The sequence below is a fragment of the Bombina bombina genome, chromosome 7, assembly GCF_027579735.1.
Source record: "Bombina bombina isolate aBomBom1 chromosome 7, aBomBom1.pri, whole genome shotgun sequence".
NCBI classification, from domain to species: domain Eukaryota; kingdom Metazoa; phylum Chordata; class Amphibia; order Anura; family Bombinatoridae; genus Bombina; species Bombina bombina.
The window spans coordinates 118,104,112-118,130,747 of NC_069505.1; the positions used below are offsets into that span (position 1 = coordinate 118,104,112).

The 26,636-nt window shown below is 40.0% G+C and overlaps 1 protein-coding gene and 1 pseudogene across 2 annotated transcripts in view; both read right to left on the reverse strand.

The window, feature by feature from the left end:
* The window catches only part of USP47 (ubiquitin specific peptidase 47), a 410,657-nt gene that overhangs the window by 81,651 nt on the left and 302,370 nt on the right, over positions 1 to 26,636 (reverse strand). For both annotated transcript variants that reach the window (XM_053720262.1, XM_053720263.1), the window contains exons 24-25: positions 18,475 to 18,590; positions 1,613 to 1,731 (exon numbers count right to left, since the gene is read on the reverse strand). In XM_053720262.1, the coding sequence (XP_053576237.1) occupies positions 1,613 to 1,731; positions 18,475 to 18,590 (235 nt within the window). The remainder of the gene's footprint in view (positions 1 to 1,612; positions 1,732 to 18,474; positions 18,591 to 26,636) is intronic.
* Positions 24,286 to 26,038, reverse strand: LOC128665966 (cyclin-dependent kinase 1-B-like; annotated as a pseudogene).

Genomic DNA, 26,636 nt, shown 5'->3' on the forward strand with positions numbered 1-26,636 from the left:
TCATTAACCCCTAATGAGACAATTTATCATAATCAGGGAATACTCAGTATTATCCCCTAGTCTCCTGGTCACCAGTGCCTGCATTCTGCCTGAAATATCCTTTCCAAGGATATAAACATGTCCCAAGTATTGCAGTCTATTTTCTGAACGGCAAGTCCCCCAAATTATTAAAAGACTGAGTACTTATCTGCATCTAGCCGTCCGGCAGGTGGACAGCATACCCAGCATGAAAGGATGTCGCTCCTCACAGAGGCCTGTAGAATAAAAAGAGTAATCCTACTCAGGTTTTTTATACCAGCGTTAGGCAATCGCAGTGAGGCCCACCTCACAAGTTCCCAACTGCTTAAAAGCTACCACAGCCCTCTTGAAGAGACTAACAGAGTACAGCTATACCCAATTGTGATGGAAGATCAGAGCAATCCTGCCCTGGCTTCAAAACAAAAAAATCTTGATAGAAGAAATCTTTATCAGACACCTAATTATTTCACCTCCTCCTTGCACTAGAGGCAAAGAGAATGACTGGGGTTTGTGGGAAGGAAAGTGATACCAGTGCTCTTTGCTTCCTCCTAAAGGCAAGGAGTGATATTCCTAACAGTAATTGATGATCCTGTGGATTTACCGTGTCATTAGAAAGAAATGATAATTTTACTCAAACACATACTGATAAAGAGTAAATACCAAAGAGATAATTTTGCAGTGGTCTCAATTTTTTTCCAGAGCTGTATGTATATGTGTGTGTGTAGCTGTCTGAGTGCTGGTGAACAGCCAGAGCTGTGAGTTTCGCAGGGTTGTGGGATGTGTGCCCAGACCAGTTTGAGAGTGCAGTCCATTTCAGCATTTTGTATGTGTCTAGGGAAATTACAAAGGGTCTGTGTCACCCTAGTTTGCATCTCATTTTGTCTGGTTGAAAGCATGAATTGTGTGGCTGTAGGCTAGGGACCTAGGGAGGAAGAGACCTTGACGTGGTCCTGGGCATATAACCATTTGGCCAAATGTTGTAACTAACTCTTCCATTTTGCTTTTAATTTTAGCTGTGTGCTTGCAAGAGAGTGCCAGACTCTGTGTGTGTGTGTGTATATGGTCCTATCTTACTCGCCCCTCTTTTTTTTTTTTTTTTTACATACTACACAGGAAAACACATCATAAAGTATTGAAAGGGATGAAGTAAACAAAAAGACAACTTATAATACATTCCCTTTCTTTCCAAATACTTAAAGCTTTAAATAAATATATATCACTATGCTCATCAAATACATTTTTTGGCAGAGAAAAATGAAATGCAGTTATTCAAGCTATTACAGTCCTCTCTGGCAGACATTGGGTTAATACAAAGAACAGTATTATTATTATTATTATATACTTTATTTATGAAGCGCTACCAACATATTCAGCAGCGCTGTCCATGGATACAATTCATTTAAATAAAACAATATAAGACTTGTAGGAGACAGGACAAAATGTACAAACGCATACAGGAGGGATTGAGGGTCCTATTCCCGTGGGAATTTACAATCTAGAAGGGTAGGAGGTTGAGAAACAGGAGGTGAGGACTGCAAAATTGAGAAAGTATATGTGCAATCTTGATTTTGGCCAATGAAAATAGATCTCTTACCTTCTAACGCTTCTAAGAACACCTCCCAGTTGCTTGAGATACTAATCTCAGTTTCATACACATGGTAATCTAAGAATACTGTGCCTGGATTCTTCCACGTTTTCTTTCTTAGGCGGAACCTGTGAAGAGAATCCTCCACCTTAGTTATTGTATAAGCAGTTCTAGCTTTGAAATAAATTAACTTAAAAGGTGGAAGAGCATCTCTCTCTCTATATGTAGAGCATAATAATGGCCGTTTATTTCAAGGGACATAGAAGTCAAAACTTGATTTTTCTGATTGACATTTAAACAAGCAAAAACATAATTTATGCTTACCAGATAGATTCCTTTCCTTCCTGGCAGGGAGACTCCACAACTTCATTCCTTACTGTTGGGAAATACAACACCTGGCCACCAGGAGAAGGCAAGGACACCCCAGCCAAAGGCTTAAATATCCCTCCCACTTCCCCTATACCCCAATATAGTTCAATACTTCCGGATAGTATCATATATATCTATATATAGACTGTTAATATATATCCGTTTTTGTACTTATTAGAGACTCTAAGTGTGTAGAATTAACCAAGTTCCTTTGAGAGGTAGTTTGCAAAGAGATACTTATTTCCTATATATTGCTGCTTAATATGAAATACGATACAAGGTCGTTACAGTAATTGCAGCTTCAGGATTTCTTAAACCAAGTGTATATTTCAAGTATGCTGGGTTTGATAAAATCTATACAGTATACCAGGTTTATTAGGGCAATTGTGTTGACAATAATCTGAATAAATATGGTATCTACTGTTGCGTATGTATAAGTTTGCCAACTCGATTAATGTAGTGGAAACATATATATGGCTGTGTCTTAAATAATAGTTTGAGTACTCAGGTAGTCAATCGACTGGTTTCTCTCTACACACAGATCTTTTCTTCATATATTGTCCCAAATAAACCTTATTTCCACAGTTTCATTTTACTGTATGCATATAGTGATTATAATACACCAAATAAAGATTTGTTACATTATCTACACTCCTAACAATATATCAGGCATATAGGTGCAATCATATTAATATCAGTCTCAAAACATACTATTTCACTGTTAGAAAGATGAAATAAAAGAAGAGAGGCGCACAAATGTGTGTATCAATCGGTATAACTCGGCATACACTCCAAGTATTGTGTGCACAGGGTACTCACAATTTAGCACAGCACACCAGTGTGCTTGTGGAAGCGGGCTGGTACTCAGAGCTGACCAGCTGGCTCTCTCCGGCTCTTTTCCTAGATATGGCGGCTTTCCTGTATGATGGGACTGTCTGGTAGTGGTATGCTTGTATTCAAACTCCAGGCTCAAGTTAGGTTAAAACAAATTTAAAAACTTTTATTGCACAGGGTTGACAAGCACATAATAAAATTAGTACATGTGAAATATTGCTACGCGTTTCTCGGCCCTCCTGGCCGTTTCATCAGGCATATAAAATGAATTAAAAAACCCGGCTTTTTATTACCGCCACTACCAAACAGTTCGAGACAGACACACCCCTTTCTCATTGGGTGTGTGTAGGTAAGCCTATCACCGTTAGTACATTTTTAGTAACGAGTGCTTAACAGACAAGTGTATCAAATTGTTATGACCCATATTTCTTTCTAGCTACATATTAGTCCTTAGTTGTAAATTGTAACAAAGATCGTTATGCAGTGATAGAAACTTAAAATAAAATGTATACATTTATATCGAGGACATATGATTTTAATAACAAAGAAAGGCCCTTCGATAGGTGGAATAGCGGACCAATCGTGAGACTCCATTCTGTAAAATATGTACACACCTCTATTTATTTTGCGTTGTAACATTGCTGATCTCCATTCTATCTAAACGAAAATAAATGTTACCAGCTTTACATATCTACAGGATTTGAAAAACTAATTATTACTTGTTATACTAAATGTTATTAGCTTATCTCAGGGTGTGATGTGACCCCATAGTTCGGATATTTGACCCCATATCATACGGCCTAATGGTGGGTGGATACCGGAACACATACTAATAATACTAAACTGGATGAGTACGTGTTTAAGGTATATATGTGGGCAATAAAATGATGATTCTACTGGAAATTTGGATATCTTTAAATGGCTATATTGACCTCTAAAGTGAATAAGTGTAATGTGCTTAGTGATTGTGATATAGTGCATCAATATGAATATTTGATGAGCAATTGAAGCAGGTTGTAAAATTTTGATAATTGGGTGGCCATATAAATGTACATGTGATAAAGTGATATACTAAAATTGGTGACTAGCATTCGGGATCAATTATAATCTATATAGTGATGATTAAACTAAACTATGCACAACTATGACCAACATATAAAACTAATGTAATCACATAGCTATTGGGTGTGTGATCTCTGATGGCCTAGTGGCCCCTCTAGTGTCTATACACATATAATATAATGAAGGGGAGGGATTGCCTAATGGCAGTGATGGATAGGTGCTAGGAAAGGCCAATATTAACTAGTGATAAACAATGGCTAGTGGGTGATGTTTGATGATAAAAAAGTAAATTAATGCCATATAATAAGGTGGTCCTATTTGGTGGAAACCAATGATAGGACTTTATGTGTCTAAATTATGCACATGCTATTTGAATATGATGGATAATGATATTGAGGAGTGTATATATGATGGGTTAGTATATGTCCTTAACTGAGAGAGGGAGAACCCCTCGTTGATAACTAAAATGCAGCAGAGTCTATTACCTCATTGAGGCCATTGGGGAAAAGGGAGCCGAATCTAAAAATCCAATAGGTCTCCCTTTGGCGAAGTTTAGTGAACCTGTTGTAACTGTGTGAACTAGGGATGCTTTCAATAGGTGTTATAGTGAATGGACAGGCTTCTCCATTGTGTTCATGGACATAGTGCCTTGATACACTATGTTTCATGGATTTTTTCTTTATGTTTCGACTATGTTCACTCCATCTTGTGCGAACATTTCGAATAGTGCGCCCCAAATACTGTTGTCCACATTTGCATGACAAAACATAAACTACATATGAGGAGCTGCATGTCAAATAATCTGTAATGGGAAAAATTTCTCCTGTGGGGTGCGATTTAATTGTTTTAATTTTGTGTGTAATGTGTTTATACATATGGCACCTAATTTTACCACATTTGAATACTCCCTTTTTTTTGTGGTTATTTTGTGTATATTTTCCTCTAACTTTCTTAGAGATGACTACCTTACTGGGAGCTAAGGTTTGTTTAATGGTAGGTGCTCTTTTGTAAATTACATTTGGTGTGTTTTGCAGATCTTTTTTCAGAATGGGGTCTTTTAATAAAATGGGCCAGTGTTTTTGTAACACTTTTTTTATGTGTTTGGCATTGGAGTTATATTGTGTCACAAAACAAGGTTGTTGGAGTATCTCTATAGCATCATTATTCAGCTTTACCGCTTTCTTAGTTCGGAGCATGCTGGATCTGTCCAAATGGTATGCTTTCTCATATCCACTCATAATGATATCCCTAGGGTAACCCTTTTCCTCAAATCTCTGGATGAGGATCTTGGACTGTTCACAAAATGTTTCTAATGAGCTGCAATTTCTTCTAATTCTGCAGAATTGGCTATATGGTATACTTTTTTTCCATTGATGATAATGATTGCTATTGTAGTGGAGGAAATTATTACAATCAACAGTTTTGAAATATGTGGATGTGACTATGTTTTGTTCGGTGTCCCATGTCAGATTTAAGTCAAGAAATTCGATAGATTCTCGCTGAATCTTGGAAGTGAATTGGATGCCCATAGAGTTATTATTAACATATGTACAAAATAAGTTTGCATCCTCCACTGTACCTTTAAAAATCAAAATCAAATCATCTATATAACGGCCATAGAACACCAGGTTTGCCCCCCAGTTGGAATTATAGATATATTTCTCCTCAAAATATCCCATAAAGAGATTAGCAAAACTGGGGGCAAACCTGGTGCCCATGGCCGTCCCCTTAATCTGCAAATAAAATTCATCTAAAAATTGAAAATAATTATGTTTGAGTATAAAATTAATAAGTGTCAAAAACATAATTTATGTAAGAACTTACCTGATAAATTCATTTCTTTCATATTAGCAAGAGTCCATGAGCTAGTGACGTATGGGATATACATTCCTACCAGGAGGGGCAAAGTTTCCCAAACCTCAAAATGCCTATAAATACACCCCTCACCACACCCACAATTCAGTTTAACGAATAGCCAAGAAGTGGGGTGATAAAAAAGTGCGAAAGCATATAAAATAAGGAATTGGAATAATTGTGCTTTATACAAAAATCATAACCACCACAAAAAAAGGGTGGGCCTCATGGACTCTTGCTAATATGAAAGAAATTAATTTATCAGGTAAGTTCTTACATAAATTATGTTTTCTTTCATGTAATTAGCAAGAGTCCATGAGCTAGTGACGTATGGGATAATGATTACCCAAGATGTGGATCTTTCCACGCAAGAGTCACTAGAGAGGGAGGGATAAAATAAAGACAGCCAATTCCTGCTGAAAACAATCCACACCCAAAATAAAGTTTAATGAAAAAGATAAGCAGAAGATTCAAACTGAAACCGCTGCCTGAAGTACTTTTCTACCAAAAACTGCTTCAGAAGAAGAAAATACATCAAAATGGTAGAATTTAGTAAAAGTATGCAAAGAGGACCAAGTTGCTGCTTTGCAAATCTGATCAATCGAAGCTTCATTCCTAAACGCCCAGGAAGTAGAAACTGACCTAGTAGAATTAGCTGTAATCCTTTGAGGCGGAGTTTTACCCGACTCAACATAGGCAAGATGAATTAAAGATTTCAACCAAGATGCCAAAGAAATGGCAGAAGCTTTCTGGCCTTTTCTAGAACCGGAAAAGATAACAAATAAACTAGAAGTCTTTCGGAAAGACTTAGTAGCTTCAACATAATATTTCAAAGCTCTAACAACATCCAAAGAATGCAACGATTTCTCCTTAGAATTCTTAGGATTAGGACATAATGAAGGAACCACAATTTCTCTACTAATGTTGTTGGAATTCACAACTTTAGGTAAAAATTCAAAAGAAGTTCACAACACTGCCTTATCCTGATGAAAAATCAGAAAAGGAGACTCACAAGAAAGAGCAGATAATTCAGAAACTCTTCTGGCAGAAGAGATTGCCAAAAGGAACAAAACTTTCCAAGAAAGTAATTTAATGTCCAATGAATGCATAGGTTCAAACGGAGGAGCTTGAAGAGCCCCTAGAACCAAATTCAAACTCCAAGGAGGAGAAATTGACTTAATGACAGGTTTTATACGAACCAAAGCTTGTACAAAACAATGAATATCAGGAAGATTAGCAATCTTTCTGTGAAAAAGAACAGAAAGAGCAGAGATTTGTCCTTTCAAGGAACTTGCGGACAAACCTTTGTCTAAACCATCCTGAAGAAACTGTAAAATTCTTGGAATTCTAAAAGAATGCCAAGAAAAATGATGAGAAAGACACCAAGAAATATAAGTCTTCCAGACTCTATAATATATCTCTCTGGATACAGATTTAGGAGCCTGTAACATAGTATTAATCACAGAGTCAGAGAAACCTCTTTGACTAAGAATCAAGCGTTCAATCTCCATACCTTTAAATTTAAGGATTTGAGATCCTGATGGAAAAAAGGACCTTGCGACAGAAGGTCTGGTCGTAGCGGAAGAGTCCACGGATGGCAAGAGGCCATCCGGACAAGATCCGCATACCAAAACCTGTGAGGCCATGCCGGAGCTACCAGCAGAACAAACGAGCATTCCTTCAGAATCTTGGAGATTACTCTTGGAAGAAGAACTAGAGGCGGAAAGATATAAGCAGGATGATACTTCCAAGGAAGTGATAATGCATCCACTGCTTCCGCCTGAGGATCCCGGGATCTGGACAGATACCTGGGAAGTTTCTTGTTTAGATGAGACGCCATCAGATCTATTTCTGGAAGCTCCCATATTTGAACAATCTGAAGAAATACCTCTGGGTGAAGAGACCATTCGCCCGGATGCAACGTTTGGCGACTGAGATAATCCGCTTCCCAATTGTCTATACCTGGGATATGAACCGCAGAGATTAGACAGGAGCTGGATTCCGCCCAAACCAGAATTCGAGATACTTCTTTCATAGCCAGAGGACTGTGAGTCCCTCCTTGATGATTGATGTATGCCACAGTTGTGACATTGTCTGTCTGAAAACAAATGAACGATTCTCTCTTCAGAAGAGGCCAAGACTGAAGAGCTCTGAAAATTGCACGGAGTTCCAAAATATTGATCGGTAATCTCACCTCCTGAGATTCCCAAACTCCTTGTGCCGTCAGAGATCCCCACACAGCTCCCCAACCTGTGAGACTTGCATCTGTTGAAATTACAGTCCAGGTCGGAAGCACAAAAGAAGCCCCCTGAATTAAACGATGGTGATCTGTCCACCACGTTAGAGAGTGTCGTACAATCGGTTTTAAAGATATTAATTGAGATATCTTTGTGTAATCCCTGCACCATTGATTCAGCATACAGAGCTGAAGAGGTCGCATGTGAAAACGAGCAAAGGGGATCGCGTCCGATGCAGCAGTCATAAGACCTAGAATTTCCATGCATAAGGATACCGAAGGGAATGATTGTGACTGAAGGTTTCGACAAGCTGAAATCAATTTTAGACGTCTCTTGTCTGTTAAAGACAGAGTCATGGACACTGAATCTATCTGGAAACCCAGAAAGGTTACCCTTGTCTGAGGAATCAATGAACTTTTTGGTAAATTGATCCTCCAACCATGATCTTGAAGAAACAACACAAGTCGATTCGTATGAGATTCTGCTAAATGTAAAGACTGAGCAAGTACCAAGATATCGTCCAAATAAGGAAATACCACAATACCCTGTTCTCTGATTACAGACAGAAGGGCACCGAGAACCTTTGTAAAAATTCTTGGAGCTGTAGCTAGGCCAAAACGGCAGAGCCACAAACTGGTAATGCTTGTCCAGAAAAGAGAATCTCAGGAACTGATAATGATCTGGATGAATCGGAATATGCAGATAAGCATCCTGTAAATCTATTGTGGACATATAATGCCCTTGCTGAACAAAAGGCAAAATAGTCCTTACAGTTACCATTTTGAACGTTGGTATCCTTACATAACGATTCAATATTTTTAGATCCAGAACTGGTCTGAAGGAATTCTCCTTCTTTGGTACAATGAAGAGATTTGAATAAAACCCCACCCCCTGTTCCAGAACTGGAACTGGCATAATTACTCCAGCCAACTCTAGGATCTGAAACACAATTCAGAAATGCTTGAGCTTTCACTGGATTTACTGGGACACGGGAAAGAAAAAATCTCTTTGCAGGAGGTCTCATCTTGAAACCAATTCTGTACCCTTCTGAAACAATGTTCTGAATCCAAAGATTGTGAACAGAATTGATCCAAATTTCTTTGAAAAAACGTAACCTGCCCCCTACCAGCTGAGCTGGAATGAGGGCCGCACCTTCATGTGGACTTAGAAGCAGGCTTTGCCTTTCTAGAAGGCTTGGATTTATTCCAGACTGGAGATGGTTTCCAAACTGAAACTGCTCCTGAGGATGAAGGATCAGGCTTTTGTTCTTTGTTGAAACGAAAGGAACGAAAACGATTATTAGCCCTGTTTTTACCCTTAGAATTTTTATCCTGTTGTAAAAAAGTTCCTTTCCCACCAGTAACAGTTGAGATAATGGAATCTAACTGAGAACCAAATAATTTGTTACCCTGGAAAGAAATGGAAAGTAGAGTTGATTTAGAAGCCATATCAGCATTCCAAGTTTTAAGCCATAAAGCTCTTCTAGCTAAAATAGCTAGAGACATAAACCTGACATCAACTCTGATAATATCAAAAATGGCATCACAGATAAAATTATTAGCATGCTGAAGAAGAATAATAATATTATGAGAATCATGATCTGTTACTTGTTGTGCTAAAGTCTCCAACCAAAAAGTTGAAGCTGCAGCAACATCAGCCAAAGATATAGCAGGTCTAAGAAGATTACCTGAACACAGATAAGCTTTTCTTAGAAAGGATTCAATTTTCCTATCTAAAGGATCTTTAAACGAAGTACCATCTGACGTAGGAATAGTAGTACGTTTAGCAAGGGTAGAAATAGCCCCATCAACTTTAGGGATTTTGTCCCAAAATTCTAATCTGTCAGACGGCACAGGATATAATTGCTTAAAACGTTTAGAAGGAGTAAAATGAATTACCCAATTTATCCCATTCTCTGGAAATTACTTCAGAAATAGCATTAGGAACAGGAAAAACTTCTGGAATAACCACAGGAGATTTAAACACCTTATCTAAACGTTTAGAATTAGTATCAAGAGGACCAGAATCCTCTATTTCTAAAGCAATTAGTACTTCTTTAAGTAAAGAACGAATAAATTCCATTTTAAATAAATATGAAGATTTATCAGCATCAATCTCTGAGACAGAATCCTCTGAACCAGAAGAGTCATCAGAATCAGAATGATGATGTTCATTTAAAAATTCATCTGTAGAGAGAGAAGTTTTAAAAGATTTTTTATGTTTACTAGAAGGAGAAATAACAGACATAGCCTTCTTGATGGATTCAGAAACAAAATCTCTTATGTTATCAGGAACATTCTGCACCTTAGATGTTGAGGGAACTGCAACAGGCAATGGTACATTACTAAAGGAAATATTATCTGCTTTAACAAGTTTGTCATGACAATTAATACAAACAACAGCCGGAGGAATAGCTACCAAAAGTTTACAGCAGATACACTTAGCTTTGGTAGTTCCAGCACTAGACAGCGATTTTCCTGAAGTATCTTCTGACTCAGATGCAACGTGAGACATCTTGCAATATGTAAGAGAAAAAAAAACAACATATAAAGCAAAATTGATCAAATTCCTTAAATGACAGTTTCAGGAATGGGAAAAAATGCCAATAAACAAGCTTCTAGTAACCAGAAGCAGAGAAAAAATGAGACTGAAATAATGTGGAGACAAAAGCGACGCCCACATTTTTTGGCGCCAAATAATACGCCCACATTGTTTGGCGCCTAAATGCTTTTTGGCGCCAAAAATGACGCCACATCCGGAACGCCGACATTTTTGGCGCAAAAGGACGTCAAAAAAATGACGCAGCTTCCGGCGACACGTATGACGCCGGAAACAGAAAAGATTTTTGGCGCCAAAAAAGTCAACGCCAAGAATGACGCAATAAAATGAAGCATTTTCAGCCCCCGCGAGCCTAACAGCCCACAGGGAAAAAAAGTCAAATTTTTAAGGTAAGAAAAAATGAATGATTCAAACGCATTATCCCAAATATGAAACTGACTGTCTGAAAATAAGGAATGCTGAACATTCTGAGTCAAGGCAAATAAATGTTTGAATACATATATTTAGAACTTTATAAATAAAGTGCCCAACCATAGCTTAGAGTGTCACAGAAAATAAGATTTACTTACCCCAGGACACTCATCTACATGTTTGTAGAAAGCCAAACCAGTACTGAAACGAAAATCAGCAGAGGTAATGGTATATAAATAAGAGTATATCGTCGATCTGAAAAGTGAGGTAAGAGATGAATCTCTACGACCGATAACAGAGAACCTATGAAATAGACCCAGTAAAAGGAGATCACTGCATTCAAATAGGCAATACTCTCCTCACATCCCTCTGACATTCACTGCACGCCGAGAGGAAAACCGGGCTCCAACTTGCTGCGGAGCGCATATCAACGTAGAATCTAGCACAAACTTACTTCACCACCTCCATAGGAGGCAAAGTTTGTAAAACTGAATTGTGGGTGTGGTGAGGGGTGTATTTATAGGCATTTTGAGGTTTGGGAAACTTTGCCCCTCCTGGTAGGAATGTATATCCCATACGTCACTAGCTCATGGACTCTTGCTAATTACATGAAAGAAATATATTCTTTTTGAATAATGGGCATATAAATATCAGTATCTAAGTAGTGTTTAGTGGTATGAATACCCAATTCATGAGAAATATTAGAGTAGAGGGCGCTGACGTCAGCTGTTATCCAGATAGCGCCCTCTTCATATTTAAAGTCTTTAATTTTAAATAGTAAATCTGTAGTGTCACGAATAAATGAAGGCAAATTGTGAACATACTTTTGTAAAAAGTTATCAATATATTGGGATAACTTGTCTGTAAGGCTATTAATACCCGCAATAATGGGGCGACCCGGCGGTTTAAAGCGATCCTTGTGGATCTTTGGAAGGTGGTAGTAGTAAGGGGTTGATGAATGTAAGGGGGTGAGAAATTTACGCCAATCAATTTCTCCAAGAATATGGATGTAGGGTCTGTGTCTAGTTTCCTGTAATATTTATTATTGTGGAGGATGTTGTGGGCCTCACTAACAATCATTGTAATCTTGTAGAACAATCCCCCCCCCCCCCTTGTCCGCCTGCCTAATTACCAGATTTGGGTCATTGGCCAGGGATTTGAGGGCTCTTTCTTCATTAGGCCACAATCTTGTTTGTTTATTTAATTTACTGGGCAGTTTATTAAAGTCTTCCATTACCATTTGTTGGAAGAGATCTATATATGTGACATCATCCTTGGGGGGATTGTAATTTGATGGTAATGATAGTGTAGTTTGTATAAATCCCTCCAACAAATCTTCCATCAATAGATCTGGTTCGGCATAGATAGTCTGTGTCTGACTATTCATAGAGTTGGTAATTATGGGCAAACCCTCCACATTCCTTTTTTTGAGATTTTTTATGGAGAAATATCTCTGTAGAGATAACTTCCTGGTATATTTATTTAAATCAATAAGTCAAATAATTTGTGTGGATTGGGAGGTCAGTAAGACAGGCCCCTTCCCAAGATTCTAACCTCATCATTAGTTAACCTGTGTGTAGATAAGTTGAAAATACCTTTAGCTAATTTTTGTAATTGCTTTTTTTGTGTGGTGTTGCCTCTCCCTCGTCTTCCCCGTTTGGGTAAGGTCTTTTCTTTTGTTGTTGTATGTTTACATGCTGCTGTTGTTTTTGTTGTGTATTTTGATGTAATGGTGGTGATGGTGTCTTGGGTGGACCTATATTCCTCCTCCATAAAGGGGCTAAGTTGGGTACCCCTAAAAAATTATTGCTTTTGGAGGTAGAAGGGGTCTCTGCCCTTTGGTAGCCATTTTGCCCTTGATCATTAGGGATATTGGGTGAATTGCTGTTTCGATAGTCATCACACTGATATCTATGTCCCCCAGACCTATTCTGGAGGGGTTCAAATCGATTATATAGTGGAATATGGTTAGGATTCTGATAATCTTGATGATAATGATTTTTGTTTTTGTTTTTATTGTGTTGGTAATTCTGTGGATGAAATTGTTTATTTTGAAAGTTCCTATTGTTAGACTTATGTTCCTGCCAGTGATGCATTTGTACTGATTCTGAAGTGTTTTTATAGTTGTAATGTGGTGGCGCAGGGTATGTGGTTTTGATATTATTTCTATTTTTGTATGGTACTCTATTCCATCCCTCATTATTCTCTTTTGGAACTGATGTTTTCTTATTGTATGTGTATACTATGCCCTCTGCATAGTCCTCCTCGTCTCTCTTGAATTTCCCATTTTTTATTCTGATAATGTCATTCTGATATTCATCCACCATTTTAATGGTTTCCGTATTGAGTCTGTTATATTCAGAGTGATCTTTCATAGGCTCCAATTCTTTTTGGATCGCCTCTATTTCACTTCCAAGATTCAGCGAGAATCTATCGAATTTCTTGACTTAAATCTGACATGGGACACCGAACAAAACAGTCACATCCACATATTTCAAAACTGTTGATTGTAATAATTTCCTCCACTACAATAGCAATCATTATCATCAATGGAAAAAAAGTATACCATATAGCCAATTCTGCAGAATTAGAAGAAATTGCAGCTCATTAGAAACATTTTGTGAACAGTCCAAGATCCTCATCCAGAGATTTGAGGAAAAGGGTTACCCTAGGGATATCATTATGAGTGGATATGAGAAAGCATACCATTTGGACAGATCCAGCATGCTCCGAACTAAGAAAGCGATAAAGCCGAATAATGATGCTATAGAGATACTCCAACAACATTGTTTTGTGACACAATATAACTCCAATGCCAAACACATAAAAAAAGTGTTACAAAAACACTGGCCCATTTTATTAAAAGACCCCATTCTGAAAAAAGATCTACAAAACACACCAAATGTAATTTACAAAAGAGCACCTACCATTAAACAAACCTTAGCTCCCAGTAAGGTAGTCATCTCTAAGAAAGTTAGAGGAAAATATACACAAAATAACCACAAAAAAAAGGGAGTATTCAAATGTGGTAAAATTAGGTGCCATATGTGTAAACACATTACACACAAAATTAAAACAATTAAATCGCACGCCACAGGAGAAATTTTTCCCATTACAGATTATTTGACATGCAGCTCCTCATATGTAGTTTATGTTTTGTCATGCAAATGTGGACAACAGTATTTGGGGCGCACTATTCGAAATGTTCACACAAGATGGAGTGAACATAGTCGAAACATAAAGAAAAAATCCATGAAACAGTGTATCAAGGCACTATGTCCATGAACACAATGGAGAAGCCTGTCCATTCACTATAACACCTATTGAAAGCATCCCTAGTTCACACAGATACAACAGGTTCACTAAACTTCGCCAAAGGGAGACCTATTGGATTTTTAGATTCGGCTCCCTTTTCCCCAATGAGGTAATAGACTCTGCTGCATTTTAGTTACCCAAGGTCCATCACCCTAGAACCAGCTAGGGTAATTCAGTTATCAACGAGGGGTTCTCCCTCTCTCAGTTAAGGACATATACTAACCCATCATATATACACTCCTCAATATCATTATCCATCATATTCAAATAGCATGTGCATAATTTAGACACATAAAGTCCTATCATTGGTTTCCACCAAATAGGACCACCTTATTATATGGCATGAATTTACTTTTTTATCATCAAACATCACCCACTAGCCATTGTTTATCACTAGTTAATATTGGCCTTTCCTAGCACCTATCCACCACTGCCATTAGGCAATCCCTCCCCTTCATTATATTATATGTGTATAGACACTAGAGGGGCCACTAGGCCATCAGAGATCACACACCCAATAGCCATGTGATTACATTAGTTTTATATGTTGGTCATAGTCGCACACACTTGTGCATAGTTTAGTTTAATCATCACTATATAGATTATAATTGATCCCGAATGCTAGTCACCAATTTTAGTATATCACTTTATCACATGTACATTTATATGGCCACCCAATTATCAAAATTTTACAACCTGCTTCAATTGCTCATCAAATATTCATATTGATGCACTATATCACAATCACTAAGCACATTACACTTATTCACTTTAGAGGTCAATATAGCCATTTAAAGATATCCAAATTTCCAGTAGAATCATCATTTTATTGCCCACATATATACCTTAAACACGTACTCATCCAGTTTAGTATTATTAGTATGTGTTCCGGTATCCACCCACCATTAGGCCGTATGATATGGGGTCAAATATCCGAACTATGGGGTCACATCACACCCTGAGATAAGCTAATAACATTTAGTATAACAAGTAATAATTAGTTTTCCAAATCCTGTAGATATGTAAAGCTGGTAACATTTATTTTCGTTTGCTAGATAGAATGGAGATCAGCAATGTTACAACGCAAAATAAATAGAGGTGTGTACATATTTTACAGAATGGAGTCTCACGATTGGTCCGCTATTCCACCTATCGAAGGGCCTTTCTTTGTTATTAAAATCATATGTCCTCGATATAAATGTATACATTTTATTTTAAGTTTCTATCACTGCATAACGATCTTTGTTACAATTTACAACTAAGGACTAATATGTAGCTAGAAAGAAATATGGGTCATAACAATTTGATACACTTGTCTGTTAAGCACTCGTTACTAAAAATGTACTAACGGTGATAGGCTTACCTACACACACCCAATGAGAAAGGGGTGTGTCTGTCTCGAACTGTTTGGTAGTGGCGGTAATAAAAAGCCGGGTTTTTTAATTCATTTTATATGCCTGATGAAACGGCCAGGAGGGCCGAGAAACGCGTAGCAATATTTCACATGTACTAATTTTATTATGTGCTTGTCAACCCTGTGCAATAAAAGTTTTTAAATTTGTTTTAACCTAACTTGAGCCTGGAGTTTGAATACAAGCATACCACTACCAGACAGTCCATCATACAGGAAAGCCGCCATATCTAGGAAAAGAGCCGGAGAGAGCCAGCTGGTCAGCTCTGAGTACCAGCCCGCTTCCACAAGCACACTGGTGTGCTGTGCTAAATTGTGAGTACCCTGTGCACACAATACTTGGAGTGTATGCCGAGTTATGGATCGTTGTGGAGAGTGCAGCCGTGGGAAAGTTTCCCTAGCCTTGGACCGATTCGGATCTATAGGACTTCTAGGAATCTACAATCAACATCACCAACCACATATGGACATTGAATCTTACGCCATTTAATGAGGTTCCCCTTTCCATTATTATTTAATGTTATTGCATAATTGTTTGGTTTTATAGCAGCATTTACACGAACATTATTGTTACAAGTTCATGTTGTTAATTGTTCATTCTATTTCATATGTTGTGCATAGTGAGCGCCCTCTGGTGACCTAGGTCATTTATCTATTTCACTGTTGCATATGTATTAAGTTTGTCAACTTCATTATACTGGTGGAATAGTGTGTATCTTGCTGTATGTTGGGTAAATTAGACAGTTTCAGTCCCTTAGGCCTATTTTTCTTATCTTGTGGTAGGAAGGCACCTTTCCCTCTGGTAGCCGTAGAGATAATGGAGTGCAGCCCTGGACCGAATAAAATATTCCCCTTGAAGGGAAGATAAAGGAGTCTGGATTTAGAAGTCATATCCCTAGACCAAGACTTTAACCAGAGCCACAAAACCAGCAGCCTTTGCATTTATGCGAATAATCTGCATATTCGCGTCACAGATGGAGTTAGCAATTCTCAGTGCCTTAATTTTCTCCTGAATATCCTCGAGGGGAGTCTCCACCTCAATGAGCTCCAACAGAGTGTTGCACCAGTAGGTAGCTGCTCCAGCAACCGCCGGTTGAAATAAAATCCCTGTATGTTGAAAAATCTTCCTCAGAAAAGTTTCCATTTTTTTATCCATAGGCTCTCTAAACGAAGAACTATCCTCCAGAGGGATAGTAGTATGCTTAACCAGCGTGGAGATAGGCTCCATCCTGAAGGTGGATGGCACTAACAAATCTAATTGAGAGTCAGGAACCGGGAATAATTTTTTTAAAGTAGACAAGGGGAAAAAAGTAATTTCTACTCTTTCCCATTCGTTACTAATAATGTTCGCCATCTTAGCTGGCACAGGAAAAGTCAGAGGGACCTTCCTATCTTCGTAAAACCTGTCTAATTTAGGTATCTTAGGCTTCTCAGGGAGTGTAGCCTCTGGAACCTCTAGAGTAGACAGAACCTCCTTTAATAAAAAATGCAGATGCTCAATTTTAAATCTAAATGAGGGTTCCTCCTCTGAAGGAGGTTTAGTAACTGAAGTCTCCGACTCAGAAAGTTCACCCTCTGAAGCTAAAGGGGTTAACTCATTCTCAGATAGCTTGGATACAGTAGCTAAATCTGACAAATATTTACATGACTCTAGGTCAGGAGAACTATGTTTAACCTTTCTCTTGCGTTTGTTAGAGCGAGGTAAGGCACTCAGGGCCGCAGACACCGCCGATTGTAACTGCGCGGTAAAGTCCGCTGGAAAAAAGCCCCCTCCAGATGGAGGATTAGTTTAGACGCAGGGAACTGCATGTGGAGCGGGTAATGTAGAGAGGGTAGTAATTTCTCTGGACCCAGACTCCTGAGAAGTAGACGGCTCAGAAGGGCTAATAGCACTATGAGTATTAGCAGGCTTGTCTCCCTTCTTAGACAAAATTGAGCAGGCGGGCAAACCACAGCCTCCTCACAACATAAACAGGAATTATTAATCAGTACAGAAGGAGTGGAAACTTCTAATGTAGTATCAGAGTCCTCCATAGCTTTGTATACTACCACAGAAGGACAACCAAAAATAAACTCTTATTTAAGAAACGGCACCTTCTGACATGGACTTGAGTCGGTAGCAGCAAGCAGTGAAACTCGTCAACACTGATTGCTCAGAAGCTGTTTGCGACAGTCTGGATGGGTTCGCATCGCCAGACTAACTTTCATCAATACTCTCACTGAGAGGATGACATGATTACTTAAAACTCCAGTCCTTTCTCGAAGGGAACCTCCAATAGTGACGAAAGGCGAATGACTGGGGGATAGGGGAAGTGGGAGGGATATTTAAGCCTTTGGCTGGGGTGTCTTTGCCTCCTGCTGGTGGCCAGGTGTTGCATTTCCCAACAGCAAAGAATTAAGTCGTGGATTCTTCCTGCCTTATGGAAGGAAAAACATTTTTACAAATGTACTTCTATTGTTAATGGTACCTTGTTCTCTTGTTTTCCTCTGTGGAAATGTAGTTCCAATACATGACAGTATACGTAGAAGGGCTGGCATAACTATTTAGCTACCAGTCACTGGTCATGCACTTCTCAATAGTGGCAAAGCTAAAGATCCAAGTAGGAGAAGTATACTCATGAAGCCACTAATCAATGGTTGTGTCCTATTCATAAACACCAATATAATGCAGCTCCTGAGCGTATTTCAGCTAAGTGTTTAACTCATCTGCACATAGGCGCTGGTACTTGCACAATAATAAAATGCTTATGACCATTAGGGCATATTGTTAGTGCACTGTCACTTTAAAATGTATGAAGCTAGAAAATAAAATGTCTTACTTATCAACTGTAAGATCAAGGCAACACTGTTCCTTTAGTTGAGGGATCAGCTCCTCTTTTGATTGTCGCACGGTCATCCCCTTAGCAAACACAGCATCCAACAGAAACTTGCAGGGCTGCAAAACAGTAAAAAATAAAATGAAATTCCTTTGCAAAGAAGAAAAGTCAATAAAAACTAGATTATCCACAAAAAAAATCCTTATCATTCAATGAAGATGTTACATTTAACAACTTAAATCTAAAAATATATAAAAAAATAACAAAAAAAAAAAACTTTACTTAAATTTAAAGGCGTGACAATTTATATAATTTATTTCAATTACCAAATTTACTTCATTCGCTTGGTATTCTTTGTTAAGGAGCACATCTAGGAAGGTTCAGGAGCGTGCATGTTTTCTGAGCACTATAAGGAAGCAGTTTTTACAATAATGTGTAAATTGTTACATACATTGTGGCACACAACACAGTCATTTAGTGTTCAAGACACATGCACAATACTGAGCCTACGTAGGTATGCTGTTCAACAATAGGTACTTCAAGAACAAAGTAAATTTCTTAACGGAATTTGGAAAAACAAAATTTATGCTTACCTGATAAATTTCTTTCTTTCCGGATATGGAGAGTCCACGACATCATTCTAATTACTAGTCGAAACACCACTTTTTGCCAGCAGGAGGCGGCAAAGAGCACCACAGCAAAGCTGTCAAGTGTCACTCCCCCACCCATAATCCCCAATCATTCGACAGAAGGGAAATGGAAAAAGGAATAATACAAAGGTATAGAGGTGTCTGAGGTTTAGTAAAAAATAATTAAGGGTGGGGTTGTGGACTCTCCATATCCGGAATGAAATATATCAGATAAGCATAAATTTAGTTTTCTTTCCGAAGATATGGAGAGTCCACAACGTCATTCCAATTACTAGTGGGAACCAATACCCAAGCTAGAGGACATTGAATTAATAGGGAGGGAGAACAGACAGGCAGACCTAAACAGAAGGCATCACCGCTTGAAGAACCTTTCTCCCAAAAGAGGCCTCAGCCAAAGCAAAAGTATCAAATTTGTAAAATTTAGAAAAAGTATGCAGAGAGGACCAAGTTACAGCATTGCAAATCTGTTCCACCGAAGCTTCATTTTTGAAAGCCCAAGAAGAGGAGACAACCCTACTGGAATGAGCTGTAATTCTCTCAGGAGGCTGCTGACCAGCAGTCTCATAAGGAAAATAAATTATACTTCTCAACCAGAGGGAAAGAGAAGTAGCGGTAGCCTTCTGGCCCTTACGCTTTCCTCAGAAACAAACAGGGCAGAAGACTGGCGAAAATCCTTAGTCGCCTGTAGGTAGAATTTTAGAGCATGCACAACATCCAAGTTGTGTGACAGACGTTCCCTTATGAGAAAAAGGATTGGGACAGAGAGAAGGAACAACATTTTCCTGATTAATATTTCTATCCAAAATCACTTTCGGAAGAAAACCCAATTTAGTACGAAGAACCGCCTTATATGCATGAAAGATAAGGTAAGGCGAATCACACTGCAAAGCCGAGAGTTCCGAAACTCTCTGAGCAGAAGAGATAGCAATAAGAAACAAAACCTTCCAAGATAACAACTTAATATCTATAGAATGCATTGGCTCAAATGGAGCCTGCTGCAAAACTTAAAGAACAAGGAGCCTTAAAGAACAAGGTTAAGGCTTCAAGGAGGAGAAACAGGTTTAAACACAGGCCTGGTTCTGACAAGGACCTGACAAAAAAGAATAGATAAAGCAGAAATCTGACCTATCAGAGAACTGACTGACAACCCTTTTCTCCAGACCTTCCTGGAGAAAAGACAAAATCCTAGGAATCCTGACCCTACTCCAAGAGTAGCCTTTGGATTCACACAAATAAAGGTATTTACGCCATACCTTATGGTAAATTTTACGAGTAACAGGCATGCAAGCCTGTAGAATGAAAGATAAGAATATAACCTTAGCGCTGGAAAAAACAACTCAAAGCTGCAGTGAAAAAATTAAGGATTCCCTTTTTCCTTACTAACAAATGCCAAAAGAAGATTTAATTACACTGATTGCAGAGAACTGCAACTAGGTAATTAACCACTGCTGCGCTATCTCTACAGATAGCTGAATGAGTGCAGCAACCAAAAAAGTGAAGGGGTTAAATTTAAAAATATTTTTAATGGCTTATATTTGATCCCTATAGGTAAAAGCACATATAATATTTCAAATTAAATACTAAACATATACAATAAAATCCGGTACATAAACATATACAATAAATACAATAAAATCACAACAATATAGCAAATATTATAATTGATAAAAGAGGGAGAGCAAGAGCAAATGCACAGTCTCTTTAAAAGAAATGGTCCGTAGGTTAAAAGTCTTTTAGGAAAAAAAGTTTTTTGGTGTGCCAGTTGATGAGTTTTAAATAAGCAGAAAGGGCGTCAAGCAAGCTCCTGATGGATTAGTAGCCAGCGAGAAAGCTAAGTAATAGGGCGAGAAGAAGGATATACACAATCCTTTAAACAATATGGAGATACAAAAAAACATAAGGTGCACACTTTTACTTACACCAGATGTTTAGGAACGGTCTCAGGGGGCTCCTCTCAGGGCGAACCGCTTGTATTTCCTCAGCGTGTCCCCAGGGTTTTGTAGCAGACAGAGGTCCGTTGCGTCTTTTGCTGTATTGTCCAGCCTCCATAAAGCTCAGCCCGCCAGACGGAACTTCAAAATTGCAAGGCGCTCCTGTACGCCAAAACAGAAACTTCAGGCTACGGAAGCCCCAAACGACCAAAGTACTAAGAAACGCGTTTCGGCTGATTCACAGCCTTTCTCAAGCTCAATCAGCGACTCAGAAAACCCACGCTTAGCCAGAACTAAGTGTTCAATCTCCAAGTAGTCAGCTTCAGAGAAACAAGATTTGGATGGAGGAATGGACCCTGAGTTAGAAGGTCCTTCCTCAGAGGCAACCCCCAAGGTGGAAGAGATGACATCTTTACTAGGTCTGCATACTAGATCCTGCGAGGCCATGCAGGAGCTATTAGAATTACAGATGCACTCTCCTGTTTGATACGAGCAATGACTCCTGGAAGTAGCGCAAACGGAGGAAACAGGCTAGACCGAAAACCCAAGGAACCGCCAGAGCATCTATCAGAGCGGTCTGCAGATCTCTTGACCTTGAACCGTACCTTGGAAGCTTGGCGTTCTGCTGAGACGCCATAAGATCCAACCGGCACCCCCCACTTCAGGGTTAACCTGGAAAACACATCCGGATGGAGAGCCCACTCCCCGGGATAAAATGTCTGTCTGCTCAGGAAATCCACTTCCCAGTTGTCCACTCCTGCAATGTGGATGGCACATAGACAACAATTGTGAGCTTCGGCCCACTGAATAATCCGAGCCACCTCCTCCATGGCTAATGAAATCCGAGTTCCTCCCTGGTGGTTGATGTAAGCCATTGAGGTGTTTTCCGACTGGAACCTGATAAACCGAGCTAAGGACAATTGAGGCCAAGCCATCAGAGCATTGTAAATCACTCTCAACTCCAAGAGGTTTATTGGGAGATGAGTCCATATTCCCTGAGCCTTTAACGAGTCCCAGACTGCTCCCCAGTCTAGCAGGCTGGAGTCTGTGGTCACCATCACCCAGGAAGGTCTCTGGAAGCATGTGCCCTGAGACAAATGCTCCTGAGCAAGCCACCACAGGAGAGAGTCTCTTGTCAACTGGTCTAGATCTATCCTCTGAGACAGATCCAAATGGTCTCCTTTCCACTGTCTGAGCATGTATAATTGCAGAGCTCTCAAACGGAATTGAGCAAAGGGAATGATGTCCATGGAAGCGACCATCAGACCAATTACCTCCATACATTGAGCTACTGAAGGTCTCTGTGACAAGGTAACTTCCATGGAGGAGATGAGGACATCCCCACTAGATCTGCGAACAACATCCTTGACGGCCACGGTCGAGCAATCAGGATTACTCATACCCGCTCCTGCTTGATGTGGCCACCACTCAAGGAAGAAGCGGTAATGGAGGAAGCTTGGTATTGAGATGGGACGCCATGAGATCTATCTTCCCACTTGCTACTTATCTCTGCAAACACCTCCGGATGGAGAGACCATTCCCCTGGATGGAAGGATTGCCTGCTGAGAAAATCCACCTCCCAGTCTCCCCCCCCCCCCCGCCCGGAATGTGAATCACTGACAGCGTACAGCTGTGGGCCTCCACCCACTCCAAAATCCGAGAAACCCAAGGAACTTCTCGTGCCCCCCTGATGGTTGATGTAAGCCACCAAAGTTATATTGTCTGATTGGAATCTGATAAATTGGGACAAACCCAGAAGTGGCCAAGCCTTCAAGGCCTTGAAGATTGCCCGTAGTTCCAAAATATTGATCGGGAGGGAGGACTCCTCCTGAGTCCACAACCCATGTGCCTTCCTGGCAACCCAAACCGCTCCCCATCTGGATAGGCTTGCGTCCGTAGTCACAATCTCCCAGGATGGTCTTAAGAAGCATGTCCCTCGGGACAGATGATCTGGACAGAGCCACCAAGAGAGTGATTCTCTCAAACAGCTGTCTAATACAATCTGTTGAGACAGATTTGAATGATTGCCGTTCCACTGCCTCAAGATGCACAGTTGTAAAGGTCTGAGATGGAACCTGGCAAAAGGAATGATATCCATGCAGGACACCGTGAGACCAATCACCTCCATTCACTGAGCCACAGAGGGACTTCAAGGAGGTCCGGAGGGCAAGACATGCCGAAGTTAGCTTGCAACGTGTCTGGTCTGTCAGAAATAGAGTCTATTAAGGTACCCAGGAATTCCACCTTGGTACTTGGGATAAGAGAATCTTTTCCAAGTTTATCTTCCGTCCATGTGATCGAGAAGACTGAGAAGGGACTCAGAATTCTTCCGCAAGACGAAAGGATGGTGCTTGCACCAGGATATCGTCCAAGTATGGGGCTACTGCAATACCCTGAGTTCTGGCAACGGCTAGAAGAGCCCCCAGAACCTTCGTAAAGATTCTTGGAGCAGTAGCTAGGCCAAATGGAAGGGCAATGAACTGGAAGTACTGGTCCAAAAGTGCAAACCTCAGGAGCTGTGTTCCCTGTGGATTGGAACATGAAGGTAAGCGTCCTTCAGATCTATAGTGGTCATAAACTGGCCTTCCTGAATTAAAGGAAGGATGGACCTTATCTTCTCCATCTTGAAGGAAGGGACACTGAGAAATTTGTTTAAGCACTTTAGGTCCAGAATTGGGCGGAAAGTTCCCTTCTTCTTTGGGACCACGAAAAGGTTTGAATAAAACCCCAACATCTATCTTGGATAGGCACCGGGACAACAACTAAGGAGGATAGATCCCGAATGCACACTAGAAAGGCATCCTTTTTTGCTCTGGTAGACAGATTCGAGAGAAGGAATCTGTCCCTTGGCAGATGAGATTTAAAGCCTTGTATCCCTTATATACCACCTCCAGGACCCACGGATCCTGTACGTCCTTGAACCAGGCGTCTGAAAAAAGACAGTCTGCCCCCTACACGATCCGATCCCGGACCGCCCCTTCATGCCGATTTCTTTTTTCTTATTCTGCTTGGATTTATTCCAGGACTGAGCTGTCTTCCAAGTACGCTTGGGTTGCTCGGGCTTGGAGGAGGATTGTCGTCCTTTAGACTTGTTCTTCTTATCTTGTGGTAGGAAGGCACCCTCGACTCCGGTAACCGTAGAAATAATGGAGTCCAGGCCTGGACCAAATAAAATCTTTCCCTTGAAGGGAAGAGAAAGGAGTCTGGACTTAGAAGTCATATCTGCAGACCAAGATTCAACCAGAGCCCCCGGCGGGCTAGGACCGCAAAGCCAGAGGCCTTTGCATTTAGGCGAATAATTTGCATGTTCGCATCACAGATAAAAGAATTAGCAATTCTCAGAGCTTTAATTCTGTCTTGAATATCCTCAAGGGGAGACTCCACCTCAATAAATTCTGACAAAGAGTTGCACCAGTAGGTAGCCGGTCCGGCAACTGCAGCCGCCAGTTGAAACAAAAATCCTGTATGTTGAAACCTCTTTCTCAGAAAGGTTTCCATTTTCTTATCCATCGGCTCTCTGAATGAAGAACTATTCTCAAGGGGTATATAGTAGTACGTTTAGCAAGCGTAGAGATAGCACCATCCATCTTAGGAATGGAGCCCCACAAATCTAGTTGAGAGTCCGGGACAGAGTACAACTTTTTAAAAGTGGACTAGGGGGAAAAGGAAGAACCAATTCTTTCCCATTCGTTCTTAATAATGTTCGCCATCTTAACTGGCCCAGGAAACTTTCTATACAAATGTCAGGAAGGGTAACAAGTTGAAATTAGTTTGGGATTTGATTGGCAGGAAGGCTTGACTTATCTATGTCATCAAAGTAAGGGTGAAGCAAGGCTTGCCTGGCAGAAATCCTCTTAGCTGGATCATAGATTAGCATTTTAGAAAGCAAATCAAGTCCATTTTCATCAATGTTTTTGACACAGGAAGACAAGCTGCCACCTTTCCATTTTGGGAAAGTGTTTTTATAGTCTTGCAAAGATTCTACCTCTGGCCAGACTTGATTGTTCGGTGTACACAGGGCTCTAAAAGTTCTGAAGAGCTGGTCAATTTCAGAGTCTCCATGAAAGAGAAGCTTCTTTGTGGCAATCTCTGCAAATATAGTTCCAATGCTCCACACATCAACTGGCGTGGAATATTATACAGCTCCTAGTAGAACTTTGGGTGCTCTGTACCATAAAGTCTACAATCTCATGTGTATACACTCTAACAGGGATCCCAAAAGCTCTAGCCAACCCAAAGTCAGCCAACTTTATAACTCCTTTGCTGTCTTAATAAATTCTGAGGCTTCAAGACCCTGTGCAATACACGTCTTGCATGGCAAAATACAATGCCTTGTAGAATCTGATACAAGTAACTCTTAACAAGCACTGCATCTATATATTGCCCGCTTGGAATAAAATCCAAGTATTTCTTCAAGTCCATGGAAAGAATAAGGTACAGCCAAGAGTCTTGCATTAGTACGTCCAATAAGCACACAATATTTGGTTGCTAAAGTTCTTTTAAAAGAGAAATTTCTCTGATTGCTGTACTAGGTACACCCTCTTCATTTTCTAACCAAATTTTCTTCATTGCCACTACTTGACCAGTGGCTTTATGACAACATTTATACACAACACTATAGGTACCCTCTCCAATTTTTCAATCTTGGTATACTCATCCATCTCTGTGCTTTCCTGTGTAAACTCCTAGTAGACGTCTGTTTAAGAGGAAAGTAGACTGAAAGGTGTTCTCTTCAGAGATTAACGCAGACAACGACTTCCTTCTGCTAGAACAGATCAGTAATGAAGAGATTTCCCAGGAGAGCTATGTTTAACCTTCCTCTTGCGTTTGTTAGAGCGAGGTAATGCACTGAGGGCAGCAGACACCGCCGTTTGTAACTGTGCGGCAAAGTCCACAGGAAGAAGGCCCCCCTGGACAGAGGATTAGATGTGCTACGGGGAACTGCATGTGGAGTGGATAATGTAGCAAGGGCAGTAATCTCACAAGACGCCGAGTCCTGAGAGGTAGACGACTCAGAGTCTAAGAGTCTTAGCAGGCTTGTCTCCCTTCATAGACTTTATAACGGTGTTAAGGCATGTGGAACATAAATTAAGTGGGAGGGAAACCACAGCCTCCTCACAATATAAACAGGTATGATTTAGTACAGAAGGAGTACCTTCTAACATGTCAGTCCTCCATAGCTCAGGTTATACCAACAGGACGACAAAAATAAACTTTTTTTTTAATTTTACTATAGAAAACTGAACCTTTATACTCCCAATGGCTGGGGCACTTACCACCTCCTAGACCCAGACAGGTAACAGGGGAAACGCTCTCCTCAGATTCAAGTCTCAGCCAAAATGGAGGAAACTGTCAGGGTGCCAGGAATCAGACTGAGACGAGAAGTGCAAAAATAATCACACCTTTATTAATAGCAAAAAAATAATAAAAAGTCCACAAGTCAAATAAGCCAGAAGTCAAAACCAGAGTGGGTAGTCAGACGAGCCGAGTCAGGAGCCAAAGCGAATAGTCAGATGAGCCGGAATCAGCAACAAGGAAAACAGCAGAGTCAGGAACAAGCCAGGGATCAGGAACCAGGAAGGAC